The sequence below is a fragment of the Ambystoma mexicanum genome, chromosome 9, assembly GCF_040938575.1.
Source record: "Ambystoma mexicanum isolate Mex_15411 chromosome 9, UKY_AmexF1_1, whole genome shotgun sequence".
Lineage (NCBI taxonomy): Eukaryota > Metazoa > Chordata > Amphibia > Caudata > Ambystomatidae > Ambystoma > Ambystoma mexicanum.
In genome coordinates, this window is record NC_090931.1 from 1,462,686,621 (window position 1) to 1,462,706,754 (window position 20,134).

Sequence of the window (20,134 nt, forward strand, 5' to 3'; positions counted from 1 at the left end):
CGATAGCGAAGCTGAGATTTTAACACCAAGGTCCTTCACTGAAGACAGGAAGGGGAAAAGGACCAAGGCTTTCGGGCCTGAACCCAGGGGTCCAGAACAGATGGGGTGAGATTGTGCCCAACACCTCTGTTTTCTCACCGTTCAATTTGAGCTAATTCAAGGCCATCCAAATGCCAACTGCCTTTAGGCAGCTCCTTAGGCGACCAGCCATCTCAGGCTGAGTTAAGTCCAGCCGCACAATAATTTGTGTATCGTCGGCATAGGAATAGCATAGAAAACCATGTGTGTGGATTATGCCAAGAAGTGGCTGTATGTACATATTGGACACTATGGGAGACAATGTGGAGCAGCCCTGAGGGACTCCACACAGCAAATGAACCGAAGGGGAGCAGAAGGGGGAGGAAGGGACACAGACTAAGAACGCCCCACCAGAAAGGTAGGAAACCAGGCCAGTACTGACCAGAGAAGCCTGCAGATGAGAGATGGGCGATCAGGATAGGGTGGTCAACGGAGTAGTCAAACGCTGCTGACAAATAAAATCAGGGCCCCCACCCCACCCTGGTCTACCAGATTAACCAAATCATCGAAAACTGAGACCAACACTAATTCCATGCCTTGACCGGTGCGGATCCCTTATTGAAAAGGGTCGAAGAAGCTGGATGATTCCAAAAAAGTGCTGAGGAGAGGGGAAACCAGAGACTCTAGCAGTTTTGTTAAAAAGGGAAGCAAAGAAATGGGATGAAAGTTGGACAGGATTGCAAGGTCAGAACTTGGCTTCTTCAGTAATGGGATTATCAGGGCATGCTTAATGTCATCAGGAATCACCCCTGAGGAAAAGGAGTAATTGACTGCACTTGTTAGCCAAGGAACAATGTCGTCAGAAACAAAATTGAGAGCGGAATGGGATCAGGAGGAGACGCTGATTTTAAACTTTTAGTGGCTGCCAAAATCTCATTGTCTGAAAATACCGGGATTAAGGACCAGAGACCAACCGCTGTATCCATAGGAGTGGGCGGGCTGGAAGGCAGCCCGAACCGCACCTCCAGGAGGCAAGTCAGGTGAATGGCTTTACGAGTAGTAGTGGCTATCTTCTCATCGAGAAAAGGACAATGGGGAGTCACAGAATTCCTGAGAAGAAAGGATAGTAGGCTGAGATTTAGCTTGCACAGTTAAAGATTGAACAATCGCAAATAAGGCTCTAGGTTCATTAATGGCCTGTTCAATCCTAGCGCTAAAATGTATTTGTTTAGCTACCACTACTGCTTTTTGGTATTATAAGGTAGCAAGGTGATAAAGAACTCTGTCAGAAGGCAAATAAGCTATTCTCGAATTTCTTTCCGCTTGCCTTCAGTCGCGTTTAAGAGTTTTAATTTCTGCTGCGAACCCGGGTTCAGAGCGATGGGACTTGACAGGACAGCGTTTACAGGGTGCAAGAATATCTGCCACTGACAACGTCTGGGAAACCGTTGCAAGTGTACAAAGTGGGACATTAGTACAGTCCTTGAAAATCTGAGAAGTAAGATTCATAGGATACACAGACTCCCAGCAACGCTTTGAAAAAAACTGCCTAGGAGGAGGCGAGACCACCGGCGTCGTAGGGAAGGGAACCACCATATGATCCGACCAGATGATGGGAAATGTGGGGAAAAACAGATAAAACTGCAGGAGAGGCAAAAATCCAGGGTAATCCCCCAGCTGATGCGTAGGATAAGTAGCCAGATGGGAGAGACCCGAGTCGGACATCGTAGCTAAAAACTGGCCAGCTAAGCAACAGTCGGGTTTCTTAGTCGGAAGATTGAAATCACCAACAATAATCAGCTTAAAGTATTTCTGACGCAACATAGCAACGAGACCAGGAAACTCTTCACGAAACTTGCAGTCATAGCCCGGTTGGCGATATATCAGAAGCACATATAAGGTATTGGTAGCTGAGAGTGTGAATCGAATTAGGATCCCATCCATGTTTATTACATGATCGAATTGGATAGGGAGGACCTCAAAATCTGAGTTAAAAATTGCAGCAAACCGCCCCCACACCCGGGCGCGGTAGGCTGCAAGCACAGCGTAAGAGCTCATAATTGGGCAGCGGGGTTGAATCGCAACCGGTTCAGAATGAGGACCAAGCCAAGTTTCTGAAATAAACACAAAATCTGGGTGATAGTCTTCCAAGGTTTTACAACTTTGGGCATGCGTAGCCAAAGAGCATGCATTGACCAAGAAACTGTTCATAGTGATATTGATCTTTTATTTCTATTGCGCTCATACACAAGTGTTTCAGATTCAGGTCACTTATCAAAGTAGCATCGTGGACAGACATTCTATCAGAGTTAAAAGGAAAACGCCTAAAATGGGAATGAGGAAGAAATCATTTGAGCCAAGTCAAACATGTCAGAGCGTCACCGAGTGTCCATTACTGGAAGTTCACCTCTAGTTCATAGACACATGAGCAAAAACCTGTGTGTTTAACTGGGAAAATTAAGACCACTTATCTAGGGCTTGTGTAACTTCACACTCGAAGGCATTGAAATGTTTAATGTCCCAGCTAATGAAAGGGTTTACTGGGGTGACTAAGAGTTCTGGGGATACATGTTGGTGGTTGTAATTGACAGTCTTCTCTCACTCTTGTTCTAGTGCAGGGATTCTTTTAATTCTTTAAAAGAATCCACGTCTCAGTCCATAATGCATACTCCACGAAAAGTCGCTTTTGTCATTAAAACATGCTACACTTCCCACTAGTTTACATTTTGCATCATAAGTCGGCTCATGTGGCATCCGATTGAGATGACATTGGCATGACCTTTTTATCCACAAATGTTCTTTTCATGTTTCCTGGTGTGATTATAAGTACATATTGAAAAGTACATTCATGTCCCATGTTGAGCTTTTTTGAATGTATCCATATGATGGCCTCTGGCTCTGCATGTCACCCCAAAGCTGAATGAGTTGTGCTCCAAGTGCAAAGCATGGTGGAGTTAGACTGCATGGCTTTTAAAGAAGGGTCTGTTTGCTGCAGATCATTTAAGGTGGTCTCTAAACGGAAGAGGGTAACGTGCCCAATGGTTTAATTCCACTGTTCCAAAAATGGTACCCTTGGATTGGCAACACTATAACATAGTTTGCAATATGGATACACATAATGAATATGCAATCATCTTGGAGGTATCACCCAGATAATTGGCGAACAAGAGCATTTTCATCAAATGTACCCAGAGATTAATTGGCTGTGACTCCTCCCATATCAGTATGGAAAAATCCTCCAAAGATGGAAGCATCCTCAGATTGTTACCATATTGGACCTTGGTGTAGCCAGATGGATAGGCTTCACTACACATGCAATTCCTGGACATGAATGCAACTTGGGTGTCTTCCACCAGAGCTTTCTGATGTATTCCCACAAGGGCGTGTAAAGGCTGAGTGTCCTAGGAAATCATATTGTGGTGATCACCCCCGCGTTTGTGGGCAGACAAGGGTGGTAACGCCTCGCCAGCCCAAGCCTGAAATGCCACTTGGCAAAGCAAGGGCCTCAATGAGGGACAGAAGCACTCCAATCTACCGCCGAGCATGGCGGTGATTGCGGTTTACTCCCCTGGCCTCTGCCCAGATTCTGATCGTTTTTTTTGTTTTAAGGGTAACAGGCTTAGCATGCTCCGATTTCCGTTGTACTAAAACTGCAAACCTATAGGTTTCTATTCTAATCTATTCAGAAAATGTTATTGTGTGGACTAATAAAATGGCTTTTATTGTGACTTTTTGTACAAAATTGAATAAAATATGTGAATTTGTTTTGACCTGTCTATGCCTCTTATCGCCCATCTATCCACTTGAGTCATTTAATGATTTGAACCTTTGTATTTATCCGTGTGACCCCCTTTCTTGTTAAACGGAGCTGGAGACCTGACACAATGGCAGTGGCATTTTATTGTGTTCTAATTATGTGTGCACACAATTTTAGCAGCAGAGCCCCCTCCTCCTTTTTGCCAGACCCTCTGTTTATCACTCTTAAAATTAGGTGGTCCTGTTCTACCCCAGATCTCTGGAAAGATTGGGGAAAAAAGACTCTCTGCAAGAGGGTCTCGTATGGGGTTATGGTTAGTAAAATGTTTGGAAGATGAGATTGTACCTGGCGGGTTCCAGCACTCGCCCCCAAGAGCTGTGTGAAGTACCAAATTAAACAGAGCTTCAAACCCCACAGTTACCGGCACCCATTCAGCGTCCACCACCTAGGCCCTCTGGCAGGCAGCAGTGGTGGACAGACCATGCACCTGCTTGGGGGGGGGGCACAAAGCCTCAGCATGCAATACAAACCTTTTATGCAGGGTCACAGGTGTGGGTGCCACTGTACTAGGCTCCGGCTGGAAGCCAACCTCAGGGGTAATGCGGAAGGTGACTGTCTCCGATATTCGGAACAAAGATTTTCAGGTATTCAGACAGCCCACAATTCTGCTTCGAGACAGCTGTTGTGAAGGAAGAGAATGTCTCGATACCTAAAAATGGAGAGCAGGCGGGAAGGGAGTCCTTTGGGCTCTGAGATTAAGACCTTGCAGGAAAAGATGCTCCGAGATTCTATGAACTAGGACATAGAAGAGACCTTCTCAGGCAACCGTGGTTAAGACAGTAACTCAGACTGAGACTGTGCAGAAAGGGCTGCCTCCTATATAAGGGATTAAAGAAGAGTGTTTGAACTACTGTGAGAGCGCTGACCTACTGCGAACTACTGTCTGAGGTCCTTCTGGCCTAAGGACATGCAGAACTAGATGGTCTCAGATAATCTGAGATGGAGGTCCTACAACAACAGATGGTCTTGGAGGCCTACACTGCACAAGAGGAATGGGACTCGGGAACACTGAGGTTAGAGGGGGTGGTCTTTGATATGACTGCTAGCTTCTGCCTGTGAGAATTTCAGATTGAATTAACAAAGCTTTACAAATTGGTGAGCCATTCCCACAAAGTGCATGGATGAATTCACTCTCTCTCTGCATTTCTCTAGGGTTCCCATTTTGGCCACAGCAGTGCAGGAGGAGCTGGAGAAGGGGACAATGTGCGAAGGAGAAACCAACAAGACCGGCCCTGGAAACACTGCCTCTGTAAGAAGGTGTTCTTTACTTCTAGCTGTCACCCCTACAACAGAGAGAAGTGTCAAGGAGAGGATGCTTGTTTGGTATTTGAGTGAACTTGAAACCCAAACTTGACCTTTCTTATTTGGGCTGGTATTTAAAAGCTGGACCCTGCTGTGGGGGGCCTATGCCTTTTTTAACCTTCTGAAGCATTGTACAGTGAAATTAGCATATCTTATTTAAGGACTTTTGTAAATTGCTCCAGGCCTATCTTGGATACTGTATGAAGTGCTAGATCTTCCAATATCCTGAACTAGTTGAAGGGCAGAGTGAATGGATTGTGAGTTTTGATGATCTGTTGAGTTGACGCTCCGAGATCAGGATTGATAGTTCACGTTTTACAGAGTTCCTTTTCTCTCTAACCTATTAGTTTTGCTAGTTGCACTTCTCATGCCCGTCTCTCTTCTTCTGACAATCCATGTCTTTGTTCCACAGTCGGAGCGGCATCACCCAGTCCTGCTGTCCTTGCTCAGCACCCAGCTGGGTGTGAAACCAGAACAGATCTTGGAAATGGAGCTATGTCTTGCTGATACTCAGCCAGCGGTAAGCCACCTTACCTTATCAATCCACCACAAGCGCCCACATCCTGTGCACCCTACCAGTGGTAACCAGACAAAAATTGCTCTCTGATCACGACCACCCTACAGACCCAGTCTCTGATGAGCAGGACAACCCTTCATAGGACTAGGCCACCCTTCACCCCTCCGGCACCTGTGTCTGTATGAACGCGGACCAAACCTCCTCCTCCTCATGCACCGCCAGGAGTACCCTACAGACATTAGCAGAGCTGTCCTTCCTACCACCATGATAAGCACTACAGATATACAGACAGGGCTTAGCAGACCAGCCCTTCCTACCGCTGCTGCTGCCATCTGTATACCGCTCACCCAGCCAGCGTTGTGCATAAAAGCATCTGTACCCACACTCAGCTAGAGTTAATCATACAGAACCCTTCGTCTGCTTCCCACCCCCTGTCGCCGCCTCCTTAAGCACCCAGAAAGCATTGATGTGGCTGCATCTTCTTACACAAATATCCCCCTTGTACCCACAGTCTGTATCCAAGCAGTACCAAGGATACAGAACCTTCTTGTATATAATGGCTCCATTGAGAACCCACACCTTGCTCACCCAGCCTGTAGAAAACTGAGCAAACCTTTCTACTACTTTCCTATTTACTCAGCTAGTGGAGAGCTGCCCGAAACTTCCTTTCTTCTAGTTTGAACTTCTACACCATACACACTGTTGGGAAGGGAGCAAGCTCATCCCGCCCTCCTCCCCCTAAGCTCTTTAAGGAGAGGCAAGCCCCATTGAAAGAACTATAATAGACCAGTGGGGAGGAGGGCGTCCTAAAAGTCCCCACACAATCATAATATTGTATGCAATATAGATATTTAGACATAGTACACACATACAAACAAACACCATTTTTGAAGAGATTAGTAGCCATAGTCAAAGCCTAAGGCCTGCACGGCCTTGCAGTATTTGGTGTGACAAAGGCTGCACGCCTGAAAGGGAAATCTGGTTAGGCCCAAACGCTGATGAGAGCCCACGCCGCTGTCTTCCACAGAACCCCTCTTTGTTTTAAGATTGTTGCCAATATGTTTTGTTCCAAGAAAGAATGTGCCCTGCAAAGCCACGAGACAGAGCAATGGCGCCTTGGTGTACGTGTTATTGCAAACAGCCTGAGGCAAGCCTCCGACCCCCACCCAGCTAACTGCCAGTTATAGCCCTGACAACTGCTCTCGTCCCGAGACCTCTGAATTCCAAGATACCAGTTGACCCCAGACCACCGACCATAAGCCAATCAACCATAAAGATCTGAGAGTATTGTTGTCCCACCTTTATCTTATGATGACATGGTTTGTAGTGCGAGGTACAGGGAGGGATGCATCATATTTCTAAAGCGCGGGTGCAAGCCTTGGGAGCTGATGACTCGATCGGGAATGAGTGTGTGTGTAGGTCGGGGTTAACCTCGATGTGCCAGCCCTCAAGCCTGCCCGGAGCACTGTATAATGAAAGAGTACATTTTATTCACAAATGTAGCTAATTGCTTCTTCGGCCTTGGTTCCTTGGAGACGATTGGCCGAGCAGAGCCCACTTGATGGAAGATGGATGGATGGACGGACCCAATGGTTTGACACCCTCTCTGGAGCCGGCTGACCATGTATAGGATTGCACCAACCAGCCATGCAGGTTTTTTTTTTTTAAACATGTTTTTATTATTTTCAATAAGCAATAAACATCAACACACGTGTTCTCCCCAACATTTCTCGCACCTCCCTTCCCACCCCCCCGGAAGAGTTCGGGTCCTCCATGTTTTCCTGTTCGTGAATTATCACAAGCTATATATGTCAGATATTTTAATGTTGTGTGCACACCATTGTTCCATATAGTCTGATTTCAGGTATTCCAACACTGATCCCCATTCCCTCGTGAAGGATTTGTTCTGGACCTGGAGATGGTTCGTGATCTTTTTCATGGTCATCTGGGACCACACCTTTTGCAGCCATGTGTTAGTCAGTGGTGGGTCTCTTTTCTTCCAATTTTGGGCTATAGTTGCCCATGCCGCTATGACCATGCCCATAAAGCTCCTCCATTGAGCTTTGTGAAGTTTCTTGGTATAGGGGTCTTTGAATCCGCACAACCACACCCTCGCCCCCATTTGGCCGGCCTCCGGGTATATTTTTGTCATTTCCGTCTGTACTTCCTTCCAGAAGCTCTTCACTCCCTGGCACTCCCACCAGATGTGCCTCCAGGTTCCTACGGCCTGGCACCCCTTCCAACAATGGTTCGACACATCCGGCTACATTGACCCAAGCCTCTCTGGGGTATAGTGCCATTGGGTAATTATTTTCAACCACATTTCTCTGGTTTGGACAGCCCTGGTGAGTTTGGGGATGCCTGCCCACAGTTCCTCCCATTGCTGCCTGGTGATTTCCCCCCCTAGTGTGGCTTCCCATCTTCTCATGTACGTCCATTTGATTTCCTCTTCTGGGGTGCAGATGAAGCTATACAGCGAAGACACCAGCTTTTTGTCATCTGGGTTGGTTATTAAATATGTCTCAAATGGTGTTTGGTCTCTTGTGGCCGCCTGGAAAACCTCTGGTGTACACAGCCAGTGTTTTAACTGTTCGTATTTATATCTGTCTGCTTCCTCTTAACTTCCACATATTTTTACATTCTGCAAAAGTTCGTATTTCATTGTCTTGGATCAGTTCCCCGATTTTCCTAGACCCTGCTGCTTCCCACTTCTCAAAACCGCCGGGCTCTTTTCCTGGTGGGAACTGTGGATTCCTGCAGATAGGCATCAAAGGGGCCAGTGGGGTAATCATGATTCCCTTTCTGGTTTGGATATCCCAGGCGTTTAAAGTAGTTCTCTTGACTTTGCTTACTCGAAGGGTCTGGTGTCTGTGTTGTTTACTCTTCCACAGGAGGTCCTCTGGGGGGAGGGGGTGCTAGCTACCGCCTGATCTTGTGTTACCCAGATTGTCTGTTGGTTCTCCCCCAACCATTCCTTCAGGACCCATAGTTGGGCAGCCTGATAATATTTCTTGCCTTTATCAGTGCCGTAAGAACAGCTCTGGCAACCCTCGGGGGTTTCCTGTTCCACACAAATTGTGATATGGTTTTTGATAGAGCTCTGAAAAAGGGGTCGGGACTGAGACTGGGAGAGCGTGGAAATAGTAGAGTACCCTGGGGAGTATGTTCATCTTAACAGATTGAATTCTTCCACACCAAGAGATCTTTAGCGGGCACCATCTTTCTAGATCCTTCTTGACTCTAGCCAATAGGGGGGTGTAATTACTCTTATACATCTTGTCCACCCTGTGTGTGAGTGTCACCCCCAGATATTTGATGCCCTCCTCGGCTATTTGTAGACTGAGCTGGCCCGTCACTGCTTCAGCCACGCAGGTTTTTACTGTATACAGTGACAATACCTATGACGCTGTCTCCTTATAAGATTCTGCTGGTACATTTTTTGACACAACATTCCGTGGCATCAGTTCTTTGCTGATGCACCTGTTCTTGTAGAAATAAATACTCCCACTTGCAAGCGCATAGTGGGCCTTTTTACATGGCGGGTTGTTTTTTTTTCTGGTGTGAGTGTTTAGGGGCGTGCCTCCAACACCCAGGCAATCCTGAGCAGGTTGACCCTACTTTCACCCCTCCCCCCCACCTCAGACCTTACACACGTATGTCAGGTGTAAGCAGAGCCAATATTCCTACCAGTCTTAAATTAACTGCATCCTGTGCACCAAGCCAGTCGTAATCGGGAGTAACCCTTCCTAGCTCTCCCCTTTCGCCCCCACACTCTTTTACACCTGTGCTGCAGAGCAGACTTGTCCTTCCAAAAGCCATATACACCATGCTTCCTTATGCATCCTGTGCCGTGAGTAGGGATCACACATTCACCGCCTCTCAATGATTTGAACTCTCAGGCAGCAATAGAAATGCAATCACTCCACTTACTCCTTGTGGGCACTTCGCTGCACCCACCTACTGCGCATTGAGCACAGCTGGATTTTGACCACTAAACCTGAGTCGCTAATTACGGGATTGCTGTTGGGCAGACTCTTATGTAGTGTTGAAAAAGATATTGTGGTCCGTGCGGCTACCCAGCACAGTGGGTAAGAAATGTGCTGTTCTGGTCAGTCTCCACAGAAAATAACGAAAAAAATACTGAACGTCAGAAAAAGCAAATTGTCCCCCGCTACCCTTGCTCAACATTGTTTAGTGAAATTGGGGGTGGCGTGGGTGTCCCCCGCATCCATAAAGGAAAGCTAGGGACAAATAAAGAATTTTAAAGAAGAAAAAAGAAAAGGACCCTCCTGCGAGGCAGAACTCAAGTCGCAGGGTGAGCGTAGCAGTCAAGGAGCACAGGTAAGTTAGGCGCCGGAGGTAAGTATGGGAGTGTTGAGGCTTTGGGAGGTGGATTGGGGCAGAGGGGTGGTGGGTGGTGGTGGGTGGTGGTGGTGTAATGTGCGTGAAACTTTCTTTTCTACAGCCTATGGTCTGGCATGGATTCACATGCTCATGAATATTTGTCGTCAGGCCGGGAATCCTTGGTAAAAGAAAACAGTTTCACTTTCACTTACAATTTCTCCTCTAAACCAATCACTGCACTCTGGGTCATACTGCCGTCTCCCTAAGCCCCTACTCTGGCAGCCATCTTCAGATTTGTTCCGCACAGTCAAGTGTTGGGAGTCCTCAAGTTTTGCTCAGTGTGCTATCCTATGTTTTTTTGAGAAAAGGTCCTATTTTTGTCAAAAAGAGCCTGTGTGCACTTTCCCTACATCATCCAATAAGCAGGGATCCATTTTGTCCGTGATTCTTGACGCTCTTCAAGGGCAAGGATTGTCGAGTTTTAGTTCCAGAAGGCCATCGGGCCTACTCCGGACCATGTCAGAAGAGAAGAAAGAAGGAAACTCCCTTTTCAAGCTCTGATCCAGCTGTGAGCTGCTGAATGTGTTTGTGGAGGACAAACCCCTTCAGTGCCTCTACTGTCTTCATCCAGACCACAGAGAAGGAGATTGCGAAATCTGCCTCGGGTTCACCAAGAGGACCCTGAAGGATCATCACAGTAGGCTGGCGGCATGGCTCAGCGCCAAGGTCTCTGCCCCGTGCCCCAAGCAGCGGCATGCCTCACCCAGGACCGGCTGTTCCGAGGAGCAAGGTTCTAAGTCCTTTGAAGGTGCCCCATCTGTGGGGGGCCCAAGACGAGGACAAGCTCTGCAAGTCCATTTCCGTCGAAGTCGCCGTGCAAGCGGGTCCGGATAAACCTCACCATCTGCCTCCATCCCCAGCCATCGATCCAGCTCCTCCTCCAAGAGTAAATCGGCCAACCTGGCTAAGCTGCGGGAGAAGCCAGAGAAGTCTAGGGTGCAAGAAAAGGCGGCCAACCTGCCTAAGAAGGCCCAGGCGGCAGTGCAAGAAAAATTGTGGACGATCGAGATGGTGGCGGCCGCTCTCACAAAGGCCAAAGGGGCTGACCCGGTGAAATTAGCCCCAGCTGGGCCCAGGGTATCCCTACCCCCGAGGTGGGATGCCTCGGCTGGGGTGGTGGAGAGGACACTGGAAAAGAGGATGCCATCCTTAAGCCCAAATCCAAGCCCTCAGGATGCAAAAAAGTGGGATAGGGAGAGGAGGCCACAGGGCAGGCCGTACTCCAAGGCACGGATATCTCAGACGAGGAAGACCAGGAGTCCATACACACCTTCCACAAGGATGTGGGGACGACAGTGGAAACGCTGACCGGGACGACGACGGCGGAAATGCCACTGGTGCCGGATTTAGTAGGCCTAGCGCCCGACTCCGCTGAGAGATGTATCGCTGGACATCCTTTCGACCCTGCACACGTTGGTGTCAGAAATTCAGAAAAGGATGCCCCAGGATCAGCCTCCGGCGAAAAGGAGGAAGCGCCATCCAATGCCGCTGCATCAACCTCCAAACCCGCACCAGATGCCTTACCCCCAGAGGAATCAGGACACGGGGACGGCCACAGCCACAATGATGACGCTGACAACATTGTCACAGCGGGCGTATCCCCACAACCGAGGGCATCCCCACTGGATGAGGTGGGGTTGTTTCATGCCATGGCCGCCGAGCGTCCGAGCTCTTCCAGCTGACGACCGAGGAGACCAAAAAGAAAGGCTTCCTTTACCGAGGCACAAGGCCAAAAGGAAGACCACGATCATGGCGGTGCCCCTCCTGGATGACGTTTGGGAGCAGGGCCTGGCTCTGTTGAAGAATCTGGCCACATCCCTAGCCAAGTGGGATACGCTGGAGAAAAAGTATCTGTTGCCGGAGTCCACACCCAAGTGCCTACGGTCACAGCCGTTGGTGCTATCGGCAGCTGCGAGGAAGGGGATCATCTAACCCCTCGTCTTCATCGTCCGTCCCTCCAAACAGCGAGGGGAAGAAGTTGGACGCCATGGGGAGAAGAGGCATCTGCTCTGCGGCATCGACCGTCAAGGCGGCCAACACACTGGCGATCCTAGCCAGATATGACAGGGAGCTGTGGTTCAAACTGGCCCCGGATTCTGGAGTTCCTACCCGACGACAAGCAGGTGGAGGTGATCTCCTCCCTCCTCCAGGAAGGGGAAGTGGCGTTGGACCATGCCAACACAGTGGCCCTCGATATTGCCGACACAGGTTTCCAACAGATGGGGGAACAGTGTCTGTCTCCGTCGTCAAGACTGGCTGAAGGCCACCAATTTCCACCAGGAGGTCCAAACGAGGGCACTGGACATGCCCTTTGGGGGACAACCTCTTCGGGAAGACAGTCGACAAGTCCTTACAGGCCATCAAGACTAATACAGTGACGGCTCGTGCTCTGGGCACTCTCCAACAGCACCGCTCTTCGTTTTGCGCCTCCGGTGGAAAGTCTGGCAGATCGACAAAGGGTTCCCGTCATACCGTCAACCCTCATGGTCCACGACCCAGAAGGCCTAACAAAGCCGTTCCAAAGCTTTCGGTGGAGGTGGCCAGTGCCGTTGTCACCCGCAAGGCGGAACGCAGGCGCCGAAGCAGGACTGAACCTGGCCAAGGCAGATTTGGTACCCAGACCTTCTCGGCCTGTCAACGTCACCTCTGATCAAGCTGCCAGTGGTCGTGGATCTGCTCACCAGAGAAAGAGACGCAATCCTGCATCACGACCCAGTGTTAGGCAGAATTATATGCAGTAACCTTTGGGAACACGACACACAATTAAGACTACAAGTGACAGTACAAATTCACCTTTGGTACAAGCCTGTACTACACAGTAAAAGTGGTAGCGATGGCTGAGCAGCCAGACTTATCTCAAGAGCAAGTGAGCAGTATCAATAGTTACACAAAGGACAGCAATTACTATTATTCAAACAAACACTGACTCAAGGTCTCTGAGTAAAAGAATATACATTTATTTACACATCAGTTGTATAACATTTCACTAAAGTAAAGCATTTTAAAAATCACACTCGTAATACACCACACCACTCCCAATAGGTTCCAGACAAGTTAAGCTCACAAATTAAGTGGGAGCAAAATGGCACTCCAGAAATTTTAAAGGGAGGGAAAGACAAAGTTAGGCAGAATTTGACCAGCACCAACAGGTAAGTAAGCAGGGCAATCTAGAAAGAGGAACTACAGTGATGGAATCAAATCAAAAAGGCTTAGGGCCAAATTCAATAGGACTAAAGTCTCTTGCTAAAGATCACACAGCTCAGGGTAGATTGCGGTTAAGTTTTTGCCAAGAGTTCCGGACGAAGTTGGTCGGCAGAAAAGTTAGTTTAAAGAGTAGAGAAGGACAAGCCCTCGGATTGGAGAAAGATGTCACACACTTTCACCGCGGCCGAACGAAACGAAAACCAGATTTGCACAGTACCTTTTTGAAAGGAGAAGAAGCTGTAGCTGTGGCAGACGTTCCTGGCAGTTCCTGCAGGCTCACAGTTCCTGAAGCGACTGTCTGACTGACATGAAGTAGGAAGACTGGAGGGTCCTGCACTGCCCAGGGAAGAAACCAGCAGCAGAGCAAAGCAACGAATAAAAGGTGCGTTCCTTAAAACACAAGCAGGGTCCGACCTTCCTGGCTGTCCGGCCCACTGTAGCTCTGTACAGCGAATTCGACCAGAGGAGGGAGTCCTGACTTGTAGTTTGGGCAAACTGGTTGGTCCCACCAGCTCAGGGGAAGAAGATTCCTGGAGGATTATCTCTGTCGTTGGGAGTTCGAGGATTTGGACCTGCAGCAGGGCTTCACTGGGCGGTTCAGTCATGGTAGGGGTCCTCTTCGTCAGCTCCTCGTCGGTTCTTTCGTTCCAGTGGCGACTGTTTTTCCAGACCCATTCACACAGCCTGGCTGTCAATCACACAGCTGTCCCGGTTGTCCCACCGGGACAGTCGCCACAGCCAATCAGTTCAGAGTGCGACATGGGTCTCCAGGGAGACCCTGTGCAGGGAGTCCTAAACCCCTCCCTCACATCCTGTCCCCCCTAGATATACAGGTGCCTAAGGAGGGCTTCTGCGTAGAAGCCCGCAAAAAGACAGTGAACAAAGGAACCAAACCTGGTTTGGTGCACCGAGTAAAACACGAGAAAGACATTTTGAAAAATAAATGGCGAATAAACCCAGCCGGAACCGAAATAAAATATATATGGTCTAGCAGGTTTAAGTTTGAGGCTACCAAGATAGCCTAAAACAATACCAAAGTTATTTAAGATAACCGCGGTAGGAAAAATAGGGTAGTTACCACTGCCACCAGCCAAGTCTTGATGAAAAGGGAGCGAAACAATGCTCCAAGAGAAACAGACAAAAACGGATAAGTATTAACCCTTTCCAGTTCTCCATCTAAGATGGTGTGTACTGGGTCTGTGGATTTAAAAAGACTAATAGTCACTGGCAACTTTTCATGTTCTGGGAGACAGTAGTCAGTCCCAGAAAATGGAGTCTGAGTTGGGAAGTCTAAAAGACAACCCTGTGTCACTGCACTGAAGGTGCTGTGTAACACACTGTAGAAAGATGATGCCTTTGGAGCAGGTTAGGCCCAACAGTCTATGAACACAAAAATGTTAAAAACACACAGCAAAACACATGTAAGAGTGGGAAAAAAGACTCACACTCTGACCAGGTGAAAAAATAAAATCCTAGAAATCCAGCACAGCTGCTGAGGGACTCAGTAGGTAAGGGAAATTAGCCATTCTGGGGAGTTCTCCCTAACACTCAGGATCGCTGAACCTGAGGGCTTTCTCCTGCAGCCCTAGGGTTCGGTGGATACGAGTTGCCAGTGGACTGCAGGGAAGTCCTTGCCAAGGCCAGAGCGTCATTGACTCTTGTGTGCTACGGGCACAAGTGGAAGCGTTCCGCTACGTGGTGCCGGTCGCAGAAGATCAACCCTCTGAGGGTCACAGCCCCGCAGATTCTTCCTTACTTGTTGTCCTTGGCCAAGGTGGGGCTGGCGCAAGCCTCTGTCAAGGTGCATCTAGCACTACACTAGGTCTCCGGGACGATCTTCTCTTTGGTCCCACCGCCTCATCAAGGAGTTCCTCAAAGGACTGTTTTGATCTTTCACGCTGTTTAAGGCTCCTGCCCCGGCTTGGGAACTCAACGTGGTGCTGACGAGGCTCATGGCGGGAGGGGGGCATCAGGCCCCTCTCGTTCCTCTCATGGAATGGCTTTCCTTGTGGCCAACACCTCTGTCAGGAGGGTGGGTGAGATCCAGGCCCTATCCTGCAAATCGAGGGTGGTGCTACGGACGCACCCCCCTTCATGGCAAAGGTTCCGTCAGAATTCCACCTCAACGAGCCTTTGTTGTTGGCTGTGTTTTTTCCAAAACCTCTGTCGCCGGCTGAGAGGACTTTGCACTCGCTGGACTTTGCTCGTGCTCTGAAGTTCTGTGTGGCATGCACAAAGAGTTTTCGGAAGATGCATGAACTTTTATCCTGTGAACCATCGGGAGACCTTGTCCAAGACTTCATCTCACAATGACTCTCCAGCTGCATCACACACTGTCATCGGTTGACCAACCGACCGTTGCCCGGCTGTCCGAGAGTCCATTCCACCAGAGCGATCGCTGCAATTACAGCGTTCCTGTGTAGTGTGCCCCTTTTGGACATCTACAGGACTGCTATGTGGAGGTTCACACACACTTTCATGAGATTCTTCTGCTTCGACAGGGATTCCAGAGAGGTGCCCTGGGTTGGCCAAGCAGTGCTACGCAACCTGTTCGGTTGAAGATGCGCTTGTTCCGCAGGTAAGAGTGAATGCTTCTGTTGCAAGTGCCTTCAAGTGTTTTTGGCTATTTGGCTGTGGACCCTGCGCCCTGGACTTCCAACAGGACTTACAACCTTCGCTACGAGAGCAGTCAGCAAGAGAAAGTGTCTGCTACTCGTAACGCTGCATTTTTGGGACCACAAGAAGTAAATGGTCACGTTTGTTTTTCTTTTTATGTCCCGTTTTCGGGAGTCAGTGACTTCGTGCTAGTACTTCTGTTTATACTGGGAGTCTCTCTGAGACTCTGAGTCACTGCTTCTGTTTATGCTGCTGGTCTCTTTCTAGACCCACTCACCTCCTACCTCTCTCTTTACAGCCATCATTCCTGGCGCTGCTTGTTGCTCCTCCCCCTTCTAAACAGGATTGGTGCACCTTCTTTGAAAATAGCAGTGCACGCGCACCGCAAGTGCCTGCACGTGTTTTTGGCTGTTTGGCTGTTCGGGTAGGCGGGTAGGCGAATTATGAAGAATATAATTCTTGTTTAGTCTGCTCATCCTACATGTTGTAATATTTGATCTGTATTACGGTAGGATTGGGATTTCATTTTGTATTAGGCAGCATTTAGTAGAGCAATAATCTTTTTTGAACCTACTGAAATACACTGAAAATGATTGATTACAAAGTCCCAGGTTTATGCGAGTGAGTGTACAACTGTCTTTCTCTTTATAAATATTATAAAAGATGGCAAGTGGTCTTAGAAGTGGCAAGTGTTCAGGCATCGGACAACCCACTAGTATTAACAACGAGACCATGACTGAGAAATGTACAGCACCCTCTTTAACTGGTGATGGCGAAGCTGGAAATACTAACACGGTTACACAGGACATGGTACCAAATACTTTAACCATTGTGTCGCCAGATTCAGCTAATGAAGGGTATTCGCAACAGCGATTTTTATATTAAAGCTTTGGCGGACCTGGATTCTCGTATTAGATTATCCATTGGCCTGTTAACTCCGCTTATTCCTAGAAATCGTGATTTGCAAGAAAATGCATTTGGAAATGGTGTTCATCAGTCATCCAACTCCAACTTGCCAAATTCAAGTGTAAACAATATTAGTTGTGGTGTAGCGTCTGATTCAGAACTTCCATTAAGTCCCGATCCTGGTATTCCCTACTCACAGAATAACAGTAGTGAATCCAGTCCACCCCACACTCTTAAAGACCAAGAACCGTTCACTTTTCCAGTACAGTAATAATAAGAATTCTGGCTCTGTTAGATAAATGCCATTATGTCACCCATTCAGAACTGAGCGACATTAAATATACCATGAATGAGATTGCTTTGAAAGTGAACAGGATGGAAGGTTTAATTCTTGCACTAAATGGGTTTCTTCCAATTATAAGGACTCCCGTAGAGGGCAAGACTAAGATCTATCATGAACAAAGTACGTAAACTACCAAACTTTTGCCTGCTAACACATTGGATCCTTTGATTGAAGCATCAAATGAAAATGATTTTCTAAGAGAGGAACTGGCATTCATAAATTCTACCTTAGTTGATTTTAGGAATAAGTTGGATCTGCCTAACCCTATTTCCTTGCCAGAAAAAAGAGCGACACCTGCTGATAGCCCCTCTGTCCTAATTGAACTTATGGACGAACAGAAACAGATTACAAGCTTTGTGGAAAATGAACCCGATTATATTGGCTACTCATCTAGAAGATTTCACAAAAACAAGAAACATTGTGTCAGACGTGCTGAAAAAAACATAGATCTGCCAATGAAAAAATAAAAAATTCTAAAAGAGAAACTTTGGTGATAACGGATAGTGGTGGTGAGGATGAGATTGACGTAGCACAGCTTTCAGTGGAATGTCAATCGCATATGGGTGCTGACCAGAAAAAAACAGCTAAATTAAAAGAAGTCAAACTAATGCCAAATCTTTGCTCCCATCCTAAAATAGTTTCAGTTGAGGTACATGCAGAATCTGAAAATACCTCTGCCCAACATGATCCAAAGATTTGATCTGAAGATAAGTGTGAAACTGAAGGTGAAGTAGTAAAAACTCAAAAAATACTCTCCAGTTATTTTCAGAGTGTTGGTAGGAAAAAAACATCTAATAGATCTATACTTCCCCTTAACCAACAAATCGACTTAAATAAAGTATCTAAGCAGCCGAATGAAGAAATAGCTAAGAAGGCTTCCTTGCTTTACTCTGAAACATTACTAAAAAAGCCAGTGATTGCCCAAGATATTAACTCTATCAATGTACCTATTATCTTAAATGGAAGAGGAAAGCTTGCTGTAGTACAGAATGATTCATCGAATGGTAAGCCTCCTTTACAGAATGAGTTTGCATCTGGTGTTCCTGTATGTACCACAAATGAAACAGATAAACAACCATAAGCACAAATCCTGTTGTTGTAAATATGCAAGATTCTATGCGTAATGCTCTAAATGCTGGTATTCCACCACTTGACATCATCAATCAGATCTTAAACGCACAAGCTTTTGGGTGTAAAACCAATGTTCAACTTGAACCATCATTTTCATTGCTTACATATGCCCTATTTGATACTCAAACTGAGTCTGCAGAATCTGCTAGTAAACCTCCGAGTGTAAATCTAACTGACTTAAAAAGTATTCTCAATCTCAATAATCACATTTCTGAATTGACGGTCCCTACTAATGCTTTCCCCAGTGGTAGTTCACAGTTGACTCCAGTTAATACTGCTGAGGCTGACGCGCGGCCTTCATGTTCGAATGCTGGTAATAATAAAGTCATTAACATGATGGGGCTTGAAGGCAAGCAGGATATATTACGTGGGGCCAGAATCAATAGAAAATATCTTTTAGATCTTTTTTATGTAATTCCATCACTGAGAATAATTACATCTAGCGACATTGGTCATATTGCATTAGCCCCAACCAATAATTTCCATATGACATGTCATCTGTTCTCCGAACATGTATTGAAACTCATTTGGTCATTTAGAAGAGAACTGTTTGAAATGGGGTTTTCATTGTTTATATTTTATGATGAGAAATTGGCAGATGAGTTTTTATATGCCAATCAGCAATGTGACTCAAAGGAGCAGAAAATGAATGGTGCTCTGACAAATAGTGCGAAAAATGATCAATTATGTATATCTCAATTGTTGACGATTGTCCGCACCAATAATGAAATGGCATGGTTAGAACCATTGCTAAAAACTATATTTGCGGCAAATCCTGACTTGATTACATCATAACTTAAGGAGAAGTATGCTTTCACCATTTTGTCATAGAATTCATGCGGTTTTAGTAATATTCCTATTTGGTTTTCGACTCTTGTAAACTTACCATCAATCCTCTTGATTCAAGAAACAATGAAAATGGATCCACTAGTTATTCCTAACTACCATGCATTTTGCTCTCCTGCCTCAAAAGGTGTTGGAGGAAGGCCTTTTGGTGGCCTAGCCATTGCAATTAACAATGCTGTTGCTGGTAGAATAACTATGGTGTATTCATCTATTCATGTTTTAGCGGTATTTCTGTGCCTGAATATGTATGAGAAAAATGCAATCCTAATCATTAATTTGTATTATAATCCCTTGAAATATACTATACTGGAGATCTTTGACGATCTGGATTGTTGTTTTGATCATGCCTCAACCCTCTATTCTAATTATGAGATTATTGCGGGTGGGGATTTCAATTCTTAATGTAATGGACTACTTGCACATCATCCTGTTTGTAATCAAGCTAGAACAAATAGCCAGAATTTTGTGAATATTTTGAGAATTGGGGTATGTCTTTTATTAATTTCAGTCAGTCCCTCAATGTATATGCTTGGGAAAGAGGTAAAATTGGTTCAATTGTTGATTTTTTTTTTTTTTGTGTTTCTGACTCACTGTTATCAAAAATCGAGTCTGCTAATATTGGTGTTATTGATTATAGCGATCGTGCTCCTATTGTTCTTAATACTTATCTTGATATTGATCAATGGCATTGGAACCACTGTCTACTTCCGATGGAAATGAAAAGGGATAACATTTCTTTGAGATGGAATCCTACCTTATGTAGGAAGCTAGCAGAGCATGTGCAAAATAGTCCTACATGCATGACTAATTGGGAATCCACTAATTCATACTTTATTGATTACGAGAATGTAATTATTAATGATTGCATTGAAGATGCCTTCATTCAATTTAGAACCAAGACACCTCATTCTGAGATCACTCACAAATATAGATTTAACTATAAAATCAAAATGTTGAAAAGATCTAAAAATTGAGATATTAGAAGGTTGGAATTAGGGAATCTACCAGTATTGCAATATATGTTAAAAAA

The 20,134-nt window shown here is 46.4% G+C and overlaps 1 protein-coding gene across 3 annotated transcripts in view; it reads left to right on the plus strand.

The window, feature by feature from the left end:
* Window positions 1–20,134, plus strand: part of DNPEP (aspartyl aminopeptidase) — a 297,181-nt gene that overhangs the window by 147,040 nt on the left and 130,007 nt on the right. For all 3 annotated transcript variants that reach the window (XM_069616885.1, XM_069616887.1, XM_069616886.1), the window contains exons 7-8: window positions 4,988–5,084; window positions 5,550–5,657. In XM_069616885.1, coding sequence (XP_069472986.1) covers window positions 4,988–5,084; window positions 5,550–5,657 — 205 coding nt within the window. The remainder of the gene's footprint in view (window positions 1–4,987; window positions 5,085–5,549; window positions 5,658–20,134) is intronic.